At 41.8% G+C, this 13,934-nt stretch overlaps 1 protein-coding gene across 1 annotated transcript in view; it reads right to left on the minus strand.

Moving 5' to 3' along the window:
• Positions 1 to 6,751: 6,751 nt before the first annotated feature.
• Positions 6,752 to 13,934, minus strand: part of LOC149922233 (uncharacterized) — a 55,345-nt gene continuing 48,162 nt past the window's right edge. Inside the window, exons 8-16 of the mRNA XM_090162271.1 lie at positions 13,766 to 13,861; positions 13,203 to 13,343; positions 9,037 to 13,128; positions 8,848 to 8,975; positions 8,481 to 8,766; positions 8,198 to 8,414; positions 8,081 to 8,127; positions 7,746 to 8,014; positions 6,752 to 7,674 (exon numbers count right to left, since the gene is read on the minus strand). Coding sequence (XP_090018397.1) covers positions 7,501 to 7,674; positions 7,746 to 8,014; positions 8,081 to 8,127; positions 8,198 to 8,414; positions 8,481 to 8,766; positions 8,848 to 8,975; positions 9,037 to 13,128; positions 13,203 to 13,343; positions 13,766 to 13,861 — 5,450 coding nt within the window. The 3' untranslated portion in view covers positions 6,752 to 7,500. The remainder of the gene's footprint in view (positions 7,675 to 7,745; positions 8,015 to 8,080; positions 8,128 to 8,197; positions 8,415 to 8,480; positions 8,767 to 8,847; positions 8,976 to 9,036; positions 13,129 to 13,202; positions 13,344 to 13,765; positions 13,862 to 13,934) is intronic.

The following is a 13,934-nucleotide window of genomic DNA, read 5'->3' on the forward strand; positions in this document are numbered from 1 at the left end:
CAGTTTTTAAAAAACATGCGAATTTACTGAACTCAGATTTGCTTTTAGAAAATATATTTTAAGGGCCAAAGAATCGTTTGAATTGCGAGGGTGGATCTTTAATTATAGAGTTTCAGTAACCTATTTCTAGGCGTAAACGCGAACGTCTACGCCTCTTCCCGACGTGTTTTAAAATGTTTATTTTTTCGGTTATCGATAAATTTAATTTTTAAACTATAATACGAGGCGATAAAAATAATTTAAAATAGGAAAATTACAAATTCATATTTTTTAATAATATCGGTGACGCTCAGAAATCACAGCATCTTTTCAAAAGGGCTCTGCAATTTAACCCGGCCGTCGGTAAGTGGCTTTATAAGTCACTAGTTGACTTTAACTTGTGTGGTTCCTTCGGTTTTAGCTTATCTGATTATTATTACATTCAATTCAATTCAATTATTTTATTAAATATATCTTATAAGGTTACATGAGTTGTAGGGCTAAGTCATAATTGACTTGTAAGCCCTTGCGTGTTGTTCTCTTATTTTTAGAATTTTAGCAATATTAAAAAAAAAACATATATAAAAAATAACAAACATAAAAAAAAATATTACATAAAAAATTATTGATTATTGAAACTTTCTTAATTTAAATATACTCATTTGAAAATCACCCATTAAGGATGTGATTTTGTAACTTTTGCATCTACACAATAACATTAAATGTTAAACGGTGTGTAATATTTTATTCTTTTCGAGTTAGAATTATTCAACTAATTGTAACGAATTTAGAGGTTATTATTAGTTCATTATGCTTATGCAAGCCGTCATCGATAAAATATGAAATATTAATATCAAGGGTTAGAAAGAGGGCCTGATCTGTGTTTGAGACTTTCGTGCCTCGTTTTTGCCATTGAATTGGGAATAGTACCGCTAGAATGACATTGGCGCGTTCGTGAGTTGGGGTTTCGCGAAAGAAATTCTGAAATTTCGAGTCGGCACACTCAGCCGTCAACTCTATCATTATACGGTGGCGCCATCTATCACTTTCAAAGTACATTAGTACAATACTAAACATTTTATAGGATATAGTTCTCTCCGCTAACAGCGGATGGCGCCACCGACCAACGATAGAGCTCTCAATTTGGAAATATTTGTTTCGCGGAAGACAGATTGAAACTGTAATTCTAGAGGTACTATTCAAAATTCAATGATTTTTGTCCCGTCGGTTTGTGGTAAAAGTTCAAAAGTCACTGATAAAAAGCGTAATAATCGCTTAAACTGGCTCGCTCAAATTTTTCCAATGCACGATAGGTAGCTAGGGGGGGTGAGTTTTTGGTAAAATTTTAACTTAACAGTAATTGCAACAGTTTGTATAAAGCAGTGGCGTAAATACGCCAATGCAGGCAATGCGGTGCATTGGGGCCCACCCCAGTAATGGGGCCCATAAACTTTTACTTAGTCGACTGTCCGATCGGCTGTCTCACGAAAGAAGACCGTATACATGTAAATTTTTACAGGTAATATTACCGTGATATCATTATCAAAATATTAGAAGCCAGCGACGCACAAACATTGACAGGTCACAAGGGCGCATTTTTTTATCTTGCATTGGGGACCAATTTTCCTAGCTACGCCACTGGTATGAAGGTTAACAGTTTACATATGGTTAGCAACATGTTCGTCTCGTGATTCCAGCAAGAAAAACCACGCCCCTCTTTCCTAGTGTAATTTTGCCCCTTTTAAGGGGACAAAGACACTTTAGTACGAGCGCCGAGGTTACATATTCTCGGTAGAATACTCCTAGCCTAATGAGTTGTTAAAGGGGAACGGTCAAGCTTTAGCCAGTTAGATAGCCCTATAGCCCGTTTAAAACTAAAATTTATGGCGAAAACCGTATCAAAAAAAATTAAGTGGTTAATTTTTAATAAAATGAAGAAGTTTCGGGAAATTGACTTCTGGTGAGAAATCGGTGAGACAGAAAAACAACGTAAAAGCGCGCGCTAATGAAGACGCGAAAGATTTGTTTTACACGCGCGGCGCGTTCCAGTTATACGAGACGTAAGCCTAAATTGCGCGATTTTAAAAGTTAGGATAGTTCGCAAATCGCTCGCTAAGGTGCTGCTGTCGCTGGCGAGACACCTTAAGATCGCGGCGAAAATTCAAACCCAAATACTTGGCGTTATTTTGCGTTTCAACTTTTTAGGCCAAAACTATTTTTTCAAAACAAAATAAGGTACGTGTAAGTATATTGAACGTCTTGTTGATCTTTTGATATGCAAATAAGGCGATATTTGGAAAAGCTTGGCCGTTCCCCTTTAACTCCACAGTGAATCCCAACCGTCAACGATCAAACTCGTTTTATTAATTTTAAAAATCTCGAAAATGTTTAATAGAAATGAAATATCGGGGCGCTCCAATAGCTTCGAAAAAGTTCGTAACTAATTAACGCGAAAAGTTGTCGCTTTGCTTTTTGGATCAAACGTGCTTTTGAAAAGTTATTCCAATTATGTCGTCCTCCTGAAAATTGTTTATGGTCGATATAAGGGGACTTATTCTAGTTTCTAGCTGCAGTTCTAATTTCGGGCGAGTGGGCTCGTTAACACAATTTTCAACACCAGAAAGGGGGCGTTGTTTCTCTCGAAACTGCCCGCTATTTGCATACTCACGAGGTTTTAATAGACGTAGCCGGTATATTTCGCTCCATTTGACCCCGACTGATTAAGGTTAACATCTGTCTCACGGACAAGCTCTACTTTTCCTCCTGGTTTCTTATCAGTTTTAGACGCGTATTCGGCACGCCTGAATGACCTGGCAATGACTTTGGCACAAAAACCAGTACGCGCCGATTACCACGCAGTAACTCTTGTTTAGTAATGGTTGGATATATTTTACGCTAGTCATGTGTTTTCCACAATAAAAAAATACGAAAGCCATTTAAAAATATTTAATAGTAAATATACAATGTATTTATAGACGCTCAATTGATGTCGTCGTGGAAAGCCCAAACAATCGGGCAAACATATATTTTATCCGTTCGCTTACAAACAGTCGCGGCGAAATGTTAATATATTATCTAAAACATTAAATAACTCAATAAATAATAAACTTCCCTCTACAGTAAAAAAAGCATTTTGTTGTCGCGGTTGAACTAATATATATGTTTGGTTTTTCAGAAACGCTATGGCGCTGGTTTCCTAACTCTAATAACACGTGATAGGATAGTTCGTTTTTATCGGCGGGGTCGGGTTCTGGCGCTGTGTGTAGTCGGGATGCTAGTGGAGGGTCTTCTGCAACGCTCGTGGATTTTGGAGCCCTTCGAGGATGACGACGTCGACGCGGTTCTTCTGGTTCTGGCACTCGATGGCCGCGTCTCCGACGTTTCGAAGCTACGAGAGACTAAAGTATCTTTGCCATCGTCTGAGTGTTGGTGCTATTATTAGAAGCAACTATTAGCTTACTCTAGAAAAGCCGTTGATAGTGGATGGCCATATGGATATTTTTTGAGAATTCAATCTTAGGGGTCGTTTTCACAGTTAGGCATAATACAATTTTCATTTAGCGGCTTTTTTGTCCCAGTGAAAACCAGCCCTAAATGTGTTCAGAGGTAAATTGTTGCGTACTCTTTCTAAAAGGAGCCACCACATGGTAATAGGTGAAACAGCTTTTTTTCTTATTTTACTCGCGCCGTTATGAAGCCAAAAACCGTTTCAAGCTAATGCTCAATCAATAGGTACTCCTTTTTGGCATGAGTATGTAACAAGCTCCTTTTACGCAACTGACTGTTAGCTAACTTCATATGGCCACGTTTGTACGAGTATAGTTCGTGAAGTATCACCTCTTAACCGGTTAATCAATTTGGGAGGGTAAACCAATTACCTGTCTGCGTTTGTTATGCAACTTTGGTATTGCCGACACCACGATGGGAGGATAACTGGATTCAGTTTGGAAACTATCCTGTATGGTTATGGTTAGAGTATATTAGTGTTGGATTCGGTTAGTTTGGTTATATTGGGCGATGGACGTAGGACACTAACGTGGGATTTAGCCGATTTAGTTGATTTAGTTATTGATTTAGTGATCGAGTGTTTTCGAGAGTGAATACCCGGGAGTTTGGACGAAGACTGAACTCTGGTTATCTGCATCGATTGGGTGTCATCATTTTCCTTCGTCGAGTTTGTCTAAAAATGAATTCGGAGTTTTATTACCTAAGGTTATAGAGTTCGAACAAAGCCTGTTTTTCTAGACACCAAGAAATTTACTGGCTGAACACCCCTCGCTACTAGTTTTACAAATTCCCCAACATTTCACGTTCAGTGCGAATACTACTCACTTCCGCGTCGTCGTAGTGCGACGTTTGGCTTTTGGTTTCTCCAATATAGCACTGAGCGGACGTTGAATAGAATTTTACTGACTGATGGACTGTCGTCTCGTCGAAAGATCGCCCGGCTTCGGATCCCGAGCTTCTGCAATGAACGAGATAATACCTCAAAACACGCCTTACCTACAAATAATATTTGATAATCGTAATTGAGGAGCTAATTCTTACGACTTGCGTCCACCCTTGGTCATTCTAGAAATAGTTGTCACGTTGGACGTGGGTGGTCTGGGAATCATCGAGACCAAAGACTCTCTCCTTTGAACCGTCCTTGTCACTCTATCTTCATTTTGAAGATTGGAACCAATATTGGCTTTTCTCGACTGGATGGCCACCGCCGACGACTCTTTGAGCACGTTGTACATTTCGTTCGGGCTGGTCCCAACCGAAAGCGACTCGTCGCTGATGCGTTTCTGACGATCCGAGGGAGGCAGAGCCAGTTCCGCCGTCACCGTTAATTTGGAACTCGTCTCGAAACTGTACGTCCCGGCTGGTACGAGCGCTTTGGAGTTTCTGGAACTGTTCAGGCTGTCGGGGTCTCCGATTGTGCAGTCTGAACTATCGGGGTCTCTCTGCCTCGGATGTTTAGGAGGCGGAGGCACTCTTAGCGTGGCAGCGTCTGAAGAGATCTGAAAAAATCAACTTTTTTACTCGATTGTTCGACAGGAGAGTATGGCGTTGTGGGTTTATACCTCCGTGATGTACGGACCATTTCGCCTCCCAGTGTTGACGTGTAAGAGTGGTAAGGGCGGAGGAGGAGGGATTGGTCGGTAACGTATCTGACGAATTTGAGACTGTTGAGTCGTCTTTGAATCGGCCGAACCAGAAGGAGACATGGAGTATCCCGCGTTGGAATAATGGCGTCGCGGCAGTGACGGTCCGGTTGGAAGGTCGTAGAAGGAATTGAGATGATGGCTTGGGAAAGCGGCGAAAGAGTTCATTCGTTTGACGTTCGCTTGGGGACCGTTGTTCTGATTCTGAAATTGAGCGAAAGGTTTGTTTAATTACTCGCTTCAACAGTAGTCGTAATGTAAACGTACGTAGTTGATAGTTTCTCGGATTTGGGGTCTTAGCACGGCCATTAGTTGAATCTCGGTTAGATCCAGTAACGAGGGACATCTCGCCTTTTCATTGCGAAAGGAAAAGCGTCAATGGTTTAGCGGGTTTAGCGAATAAGACCAGCTGAATTTCGTCATTGTCCGCCAGAGATGAAGGAAACCACATTCGGATCCAGTGTCAACAGATTCCACCAGAACAATGCACCAGAGCAACAATACCGACACTTATCCCGATACGCCAGACCCGATACCGGAACGGCACTCCGTTTAGAGAACCACCCACACTTTGTGCATCTTATACCAAAGATAATATGTGGGGAGGGGCTAGACTTTCACCACGTACAAAACATCTTCACCACAAATCGAGGGGATACACGACGTTAAAGACAGGACAAAACATTTCAACAATGTTGACAACATATATTTAATGACTTCACAATATTTTTTACACCAACTCATGCAATAATTTACAGTGTTACATTTATGCATATATATGAATATCCAAATACCCAGTAAAAATGAAATTCCACACGACGAAATTTGCTAGTTTGAACTTATTCTTAACGTAAAAAGTGTAAGCTTATAGAAACTTTAATAAGCCTAAAATGCATTCGTAGACGTCAAGAAGTTTTTATAAAGTTACTGTAAATTTTGGTGGTTTGTTAAACCTAGGAGCAACAAACACAAGGAGAACGCAGCTAGCCTTTAAACACGCTAAGGCAGTGTTGTGTACAAATTTCATTGGACGAACCTTTACGCGGAAGACAATTTCCGAATTTTCCCCTTCCGGCGGCAGCAGGCGCTAAAGCGTCTAACCAATGAAAAATGTACACAAGACAATCCACGACTTTTGACGGGTTGCGTTCCCTTTGTGTGGGGTGCTGTTGCTCCTATGTTAAACCATACCTAGAAATTTTTTAAATCACCATTTCCATCCTTACGTTTTCTTTAAACCAGAAAGAAATTACCAAAAGTTGAGTTCAACCAATTTGCATTAGGTTAAGTTTATCCTTAACCAAATCACCCATGTACTACCTCTTCACTCTATTCCGAAAGTCAGTTTAAATTTTGATCTTGCCCCTATGTCATAAAGTCGTCTTCTCTCCTAATTTTAAGGAAAGACGACTTTATGACGAAGGGGAAGTCAGTTTTGTCAAGCTAGACCGAAGTTAATTCTGACCAACTGACTTTCGGAATCGATCAATAGTGAAGTAAATAAACAACATGCACAGTTCCCCCAACAATCAACCAAAGAAGAAAAGTATAAACATTTTGTTTTTATTTGAGCACTGCGGTGTTTACAGTGAAATGGAAAAATTAACTGTACAACGTCCGAAGACAATTAGTATTCGAAAATACGTAATAAGAAGCGGGGTTTCTTTTAGGACGGAAAAAAATTGTATAAAAAGAAGTAAAGAAATGGGAAAATTAGGTCCCAAGATTATTTTGGGGGAGACAGGACAGATGAAAGTCTCCATTCTTAATCATTCCCTTAATTTGGGGAAAATTGCGTTAATTATACAGTTACAAATAATTATTAACAAAAGTAAACGATAATACGTTAACACATCAGTGGCACTTGAATTCTTAAAACGCGGTAGCGTTACGAAAACGTCGAATTATTTTCATTTTTTTAATCTACAATAAGAATAACGCTTACATCACCGGGATATTACGAACTTTCACTCAGTTCCGTCTGAGCGTTTTGGAGCAATAATTGGTGGTGGCGCGTCAAGTAAACACTTAACGTACGCGCACGAGTTCCGTTCCGTTTTAGTCTATATTGGGGTTATGGTTACGGCTATATTAAGTAGCGTATCCTTGTTATCGTGGCTACTAACGAAGTATACAAATATCAAAGCAGTTCGTACCGTATACCGTCAATCCACCAAAAGTGAGCAGTCCGTTTTTGGCTGGAGGGAGGAATGTCGCGTATATTTTTAAGTTAACTGGGTCGCGTCGTATCCTTATACTTAAACCCGTTTTTCATTAGAGAGTCATATTGAAAAAAATGTTTGGACGGTGTTTGTTATCAATAATGGCTTTTGTGTCGAACGCGCGATTGGTAAAGTGTCCATCACCCCTTTCACCATTGCAAGAAGGCTTGCCCTCCGTACATGTTGGGGTAATTTACCTGTTTCGGGTGTTGATGACGGGCTCGAGGTATCACGACCGGAGGAACGCTGAAGCCCGTGGATAAACTCCTGTCCAAACTCAAGTCGCTCTTCTTGCTACTCTTTTTGGGTGTCATGTCCGACTCCTAGAATTCCAAAAATATCGTTAGGTTTGTTGATATAGGATGGCGCGTTGAATACTATTCTTGGATCATACCGCTCCGAAGTTGTCGAAAGCGTGCGGCGGCGGAGGCGGAGGTGGCGGCCTGACTGGGTGGTCGCCACTGCTCTCGCTGGATGTGTCCATGATCATGGCTTTCTTGTCCAAAGTACCAGTTAATGGATTTATCAGCCCCATTCCCTTAAAGACGTTGCCTGCCTTGTTCTTCTTCCTCTTTTCGCGGCGATAACGGCGACAGCAACAGAAGAAACAGCACACCAGGAAAATCACGAAGGCTGCTGCCAATGGTAAAGCGATGGCCAAAACTGAAAAAAAAAGAATGAGTGTTTTAGTTTTCAATTTCCTACGAAGACATAAAACTCGATTATTACCTAATCCATTGATTTCGCATCGTCTGCCGATGTACATACGATGGCATCTGTTGGGATAGGTACGTTTATTACCATTTTGAAGGCTCGCAATGCTAGTTTTAATATTTGCACACTCACTTGCAAGTTCGTTTGCTATCTTCAGAGGTAATACAATCACCTCGACCGTTGCAGTAATGGCAGCTCTTCAGTTCGCCAGAACAAACTCGACCAGGAGATGAAGCGTCCAAGTCTTGGAAGTGTTCCTTGCAAGTACAGTTGTAGGAGCCTACTAAATTGTTACAAATAGCCGATCCGGAACAGTCGTTGTACGATTCATCTTTACATTCGTCGAAGTCTTCGTGGAAGGCAAAACGTTTCAGAATTAGAATTTATTTTCTAAGAGATCTCGTGATAATTATACCTTGAAAATCCTCAACAACTTGTTTCTGGGGATCAACGTACAACTCTGTTCCACCGACGCTAAAATTGGACTGCTTCAAAGATCGCGACAGTTCGTCTTTCAGTTGAGTTTCGCCCAATGGTGTGCCTTTGGCCACTTGTACAGTAAAGTTCACCAATATTCCGACTGGTTCGGAATCGCTGACGTCGAGGTCCGGCAATGATGGGTCTTTGCCGTCTGAAATACTCAAAACATCGGCCCCAACAAAGTTCTCCGCTACGTCTGACTTTTTGTAAGCCTCGTTAATCTGAAATAATTGAACAATGTTAGTTTATGGATGAGGGCTCAGAGCGTTACTTTATTATAAATACTATAAACTTTCACATACTCCTTTCTTGGCCATTTCCGAGAGCTCCTGATATTCCGTCGACAAACTGTTTGAGAATTGGGTTCTGTAAGACACCGCCGATTCTCCCTTCTTGACTACTCTCAAAAGCACCACGTAAGTTTCAATTTCTGTCCCAGGATGTAAATGGATTAGCTGATTTTCTAAACGAGAATAGTACGCTTAAATTACCTTCGCATATCTTGCTTCCTTCCTTTCTGGCGAAACCCGTTTTGCACTCGCAAGCCCAAACATCATCTTCGTTCCTTCTGCAGATTTCTTTCTTCGAAGCGTCGCATTCTGGATCGCATCCCGTTATTTCATTCTCTTTGATCTTCTTCGGAACGTACTTGGGTCTCGGTGGTCTTTTAGTTGTTGGTGCAGCAGTCGTGGTTGGAGGCCTGGTTGGGAAACTTAACTTTGGTTTGGCTCCTGTGAACGGAGGTCTGGTGGTGGTTTGATCCGGTGGTCTCTGGTTGGGTTTGAACAACACGATTGGTTTCCTAGTTCCTAGAGGCGATCTTGGTGTCGTTCTGGGTCCGAATGAAAACTTCGGATGTCCACTATTGGGGTGTCCGCTATGGGTTACGGCGGTACTGTCGGCAGAAGGAGGTGGTCCCGGGGGTCTTTCGGTTCCTGCTTCCAGTATTTCCACGTCAGATTTGGCATTTGGACCTCCAGCAGTGTGGGTGTCGCTTGTCACTTTGGTCGCTTTTGTTGGAATGACTAGAGTACGTACGAAGGTAGTCGTGATATCGTTGAAGATTTTGGTCGTCGTAGTTACAGTTGTGGTCGATTCGGAAGGCTGAATACTTGGTTGTATGTGAACGGTTTCAGTCGGCTCAGGGAAGTTACCCAATATGGTTCGGCTACCCACGATGGTAGATACGAATGTACGAGGTGGTATTGTTGTCGTAAAAACTGAGGTAATAGTTATTGGGCTATCCCTCGTATAGTAGATCTTGGTGGTTGTTAAAGTCAGAGTCCTGGTTAGGCTTTCCACTCTAGTCACGTACTTAGTAGTGGTTGTCATAGACGCGTCCGTTGGCTTACTGCTTTCGAAATTCTGGTTTCCGAACGGGTAGAAGATGGTCGTCGCTCCTGAAGATGTTTTACTAACGATTGTTTGTCCGTCTTTAGTTATGGTAGTGTAATCGTTGGCCTTTTGTTTGGAGGTAGCCAATGGAGTGAATTCACCCTCGAAGATGGTAGTCTCTTTGGGAGCACCAGCTCTGGATGGTTGACCCTTGCTGAAGAAGATTGTTCCAGCGGTACTATCCTTCGAGCCAGGTCGGATTCCGAGGCCACCCAAGAAAATGGTCTTCGCTCCGGTGATAACTGATGTTCCTTGAATTGCCGGAGTTGGTTGGCTACTGCTACCACTGTCGCTTCTGTCCGTGTGAATGCTACCAGAGAGCTCAGTAGTACCGCCAAAGGATGGTCCGAGAACCAGTTCCGTTGGCGTTACTGCTCCCGGTCTCGTTGGAGCGATCTCGATTCCTTTGCTAACCAAACTAACATCTCCGGCGACTACTGGAGTTACTTCTCCTTCGGCTAATGGAGTGAATCCTTTCACAAGCGTTCCAGGTGAGAAAGATGGTTGACTTCCGATATCACCCTTATCGTTGGTACGTTCGGATAGTTCGTCGATTGGTCGAAAAACTGGGCTCAAATCCGATACCTCAGATTCTCTTCCGATAGCGCCGATTGGTATATAAACTGGTTCCTCCTGTCGACTAACGGTCACTCCTTCTCTCGGTGGCAAAGGCGGTTGACCCTTTTCGGGTGTTTTAGATTCATCATCTTTAGTTTCGTTCTTCTTCTGTCCAGCCGTTATCAAGTTAACTATTCCCTTGATAGCTTCGCCTATGTTTCCACCCAAGTTAGCGTTACCTCCCAGCAGATCGGACAACTCAATGACTGAACCCGGTTTTATGGTCGGCTTCGAGCTAACCGAGATTGATGGTAGCTCTTCATCCAATGCCAGAGTTGGATTGATACCATCGGCGTAAGGGGTAATTTCCGCGTGTACGAGATTGGTTGTTGATCCATCGGTACCAGTTACAATCAAAAGCGTGGCATTTGGAGTTAATGACGTAGTTTCTTTATCGATACCGACAAAATGCGTAGACGCGGTTATAACGTTTGTTCTGGTAACAGCTTCCTTAAGCGGTGGCGTGGCTCCCGCTGCTACAACTGGTTTGTCTTTGCTAGATTCTGTTGTTGTTTTACTAGCTTGGCTAGTTGTTTCAGCGTCAGTTGGTGTGGAATCTGTGGTGGTAATTGTAGTAATAGCGGAATCGGTTGTAGTATCTTCGCCGACGGATACGGTTGTAGTTTCCGTGGTCGTTTCTTTAGTTGACACTTTAGAAGGCTTAACACCCAACGCGTCAAAGTTAGTAAAGAATATTACAGTTGACCCATCAATCACGGTGGTCGATGTCCCGCTCAAGAATGGTTCGGAGGCATGAGAGGAATCGATATCGGTGTCACTCTGGCCACCTACGACAACTATCGATGGACCGGAATCGGTCGATGATGGTAAAATGATTCCCACTTCGGTTCTGATTTCGCTGCTACGATCAACGACGACACTGCTTCGTTGTACGCTACTTTCTACTCTGGTTTCTACGTTAACAATTTCAACATCCTTGACGGGTGAAGAAGATATGCTGTAGACCTCGCTAGATTCTTGAACACCGCTGGCTGTAACGTAGTTGGTAATGATGCTTTCGCTTGGCGTTAGGATCGTTTCGCTACCCTTGACAGTAGTGTCGTAGAAAGTGTAAGTAGTGTAATGAGTATGAACTCGTTCCACGGTTGGCGATGGTTCGGGACGTACTGGTGCCGCTGTAAGGGTGGATGTTTTAACTTCCGGAATGACGTGTTCACTGGATATGACCACTTGTTCCTTTCCATCGAACAATGTCGTGAAAAGCGTGAGCGTACTATATTCCGTTGTAGTTGTAAAGCTTCCACTTTCTGTTGGAACGATGGCACTGACCGTTTTTTGTATCGGGGCAGTCGAAATAGCTGACGTTTTCGGAATGAAAAGAGTGACGTGAGACGTCGAAATAACCTCCCTACTCGATACGAGGGTTGCGGTATCACTGAAGTACGTAGTGTAGTAAGTGAAAGTAGTATATATAGTGCGTACTGAAGTTTGTAGTTGTACTCCACCATCGTCACTATCTTGAACCTTAACGGTCGAGGCTGTAATGGAACTAGTCGGTTCTTCGCTTTCGATTGAGGGTCTGGTGAAGATGGACGTACTTTCCGAGTAGGGAGAGGAAACTGATGGCGTGGTGTCCACTCTTTCAGTAACCACCTTGGTTCCCGGTTCTTCGATCGACGATAAAATTGTTTCTGAACCACTGAATAGCGTGATGTAATGCGTTTGGGTGGTGAAGTAGGTCTTGGTTGTGTAGACCGGTACATCCGATGAGTAGGACGAGGTTGGAGTAATTGAGCTCGATAGAGCTGGGGTTGCCGTAGGTCTCGTTCCGAATAGAGTGAGTGTTTCCACGCTGGAAACAGTCTCTTCGATGCTGGACACGACGGTGTTGGGTCCTTCTAAGAAGGTAACGAAGTTGGTGTAAGTCGTGTAATACGTACTAGTAACTTCGAAAGTCGAAGGCTCGAGGGTGACGGACGACGTTGGTTCGATAACTCTCGTAAATGTAATTGGTTCAGTGATGGTGTAAACTTGAGTATGGACCTCTTCCAATGGGGTAACGAATGAGCTGGAGCCGTTGAACAGAGTGGCGTAAATGGTATAAGTACTTAAAGCGGTACTTGTTACCAACCGATCGCTCGTTTCCGTTACTGTTACTGGTAACGATTGGTATGGTCCAATTTCTGATCTTGGTGGGAGTGGGGAGGCAACGGTCGGGGCAATTCTCTGAGTAACGGCTTCGGTAACCACGTTGGACACGACTTGTTCGGAGCTGCTAATGGTTGAGGTTGAATCGGAGAAGAAAGTCGTGAAATAAGTATATGTCGTGTAGAATGTACGAGTGTTGTGAACGACGGTCAAGGATGGATCCAATGACTCTTTTTCTTTCATAAGAATAGCGTCGGTAACCAATGAAGGTTGGAGAGTAAGCGCCGTTGAAGGTTGAGGATAATATTGGGTAGTTGGTGCCTCGCTCGCCAATATAAGCGTAACACCGTCGGATATTCTCGTAATGTAACTGGATTTGCTTGGCTGTTCGCCCAAGCTTTGGTACGGACCATAGACTTGAATTGGTGGTAACGTTTGAGGTGGTTGAGCTCCAGCGGAAGCTATTATACAGTAAATTATTTTACTCGTCTATGTATAGTAGAATTTCACCAATAAATACTAGAATGTAACTTACATGGAATTATATTTTCGGGCACTGAACCGTACATAGAAGTGAAACCAACTCCGTTAGAATCGACTCGAATAACTTTGGTGCCTCGAATAGTTCCATCAGGACCAGGGTATAATACTGTAGAGGTTGTCGTTCCGTCGGGTCCTGAAAATAAATTTTACAATTATTTTCTGTGGTTAGTAAAGGTCAAATGTATACTGTGCTATGCACTTTATTGTCTTATGCCATACTGCCCTGTAAGGCATAATAATTTTTTTTTCTAAATGTTATATTTTTTGAAAAAACTGAGATTTTTTTAATTTCATATTTTGTAATTTTAAAATTTGATAATTTTAAATTTTTTTAATTTCATATTTTGTAATTTTAAAATTTGATAATTTTAAATTTTTTTAAAATTTTATATTTTGTAATTTTAAAATTTTATATTTTGTAATTTTAAAATTTTATATTTTGTAATTTTAAAATTTTATAATGTTAAATTTTTTTTAAATTTTATATTTTGAAATTTTTAGAAATCTGATAATAATTTTTATAAACGACGAATAAATAGTACAACGCTAACGTACTTGAGCTAACGATGTGAGTAGTCGGTCCTTGCGATCCAAATTCGTAACTCGTAACTTCTGGTATTGGAATACTAGCAGTTGGGCTAGCTTGAACATCTATTTAGTAAATTTTATCTTTTAGTACCATTAAAGTAATCTATCTGAAAAATAAAAATAATTCAGTCGAAAC

Source organism: Leiobunum rupestre, chromosome 11, assembly GCF_980474605.1.
Source record: "Leiobunum rupestre chromosome 11, qqLeiRupe1.1.hap1, whole genome shotgun sequence".
Taxonomy (NCBI): domain Eukaryota; kingdom Metazoa; phylum Arthropoda; class Arachnida; order Opiliones; family Sclerosomatidae; genus Leiobunum; species Leiobunum rupestre.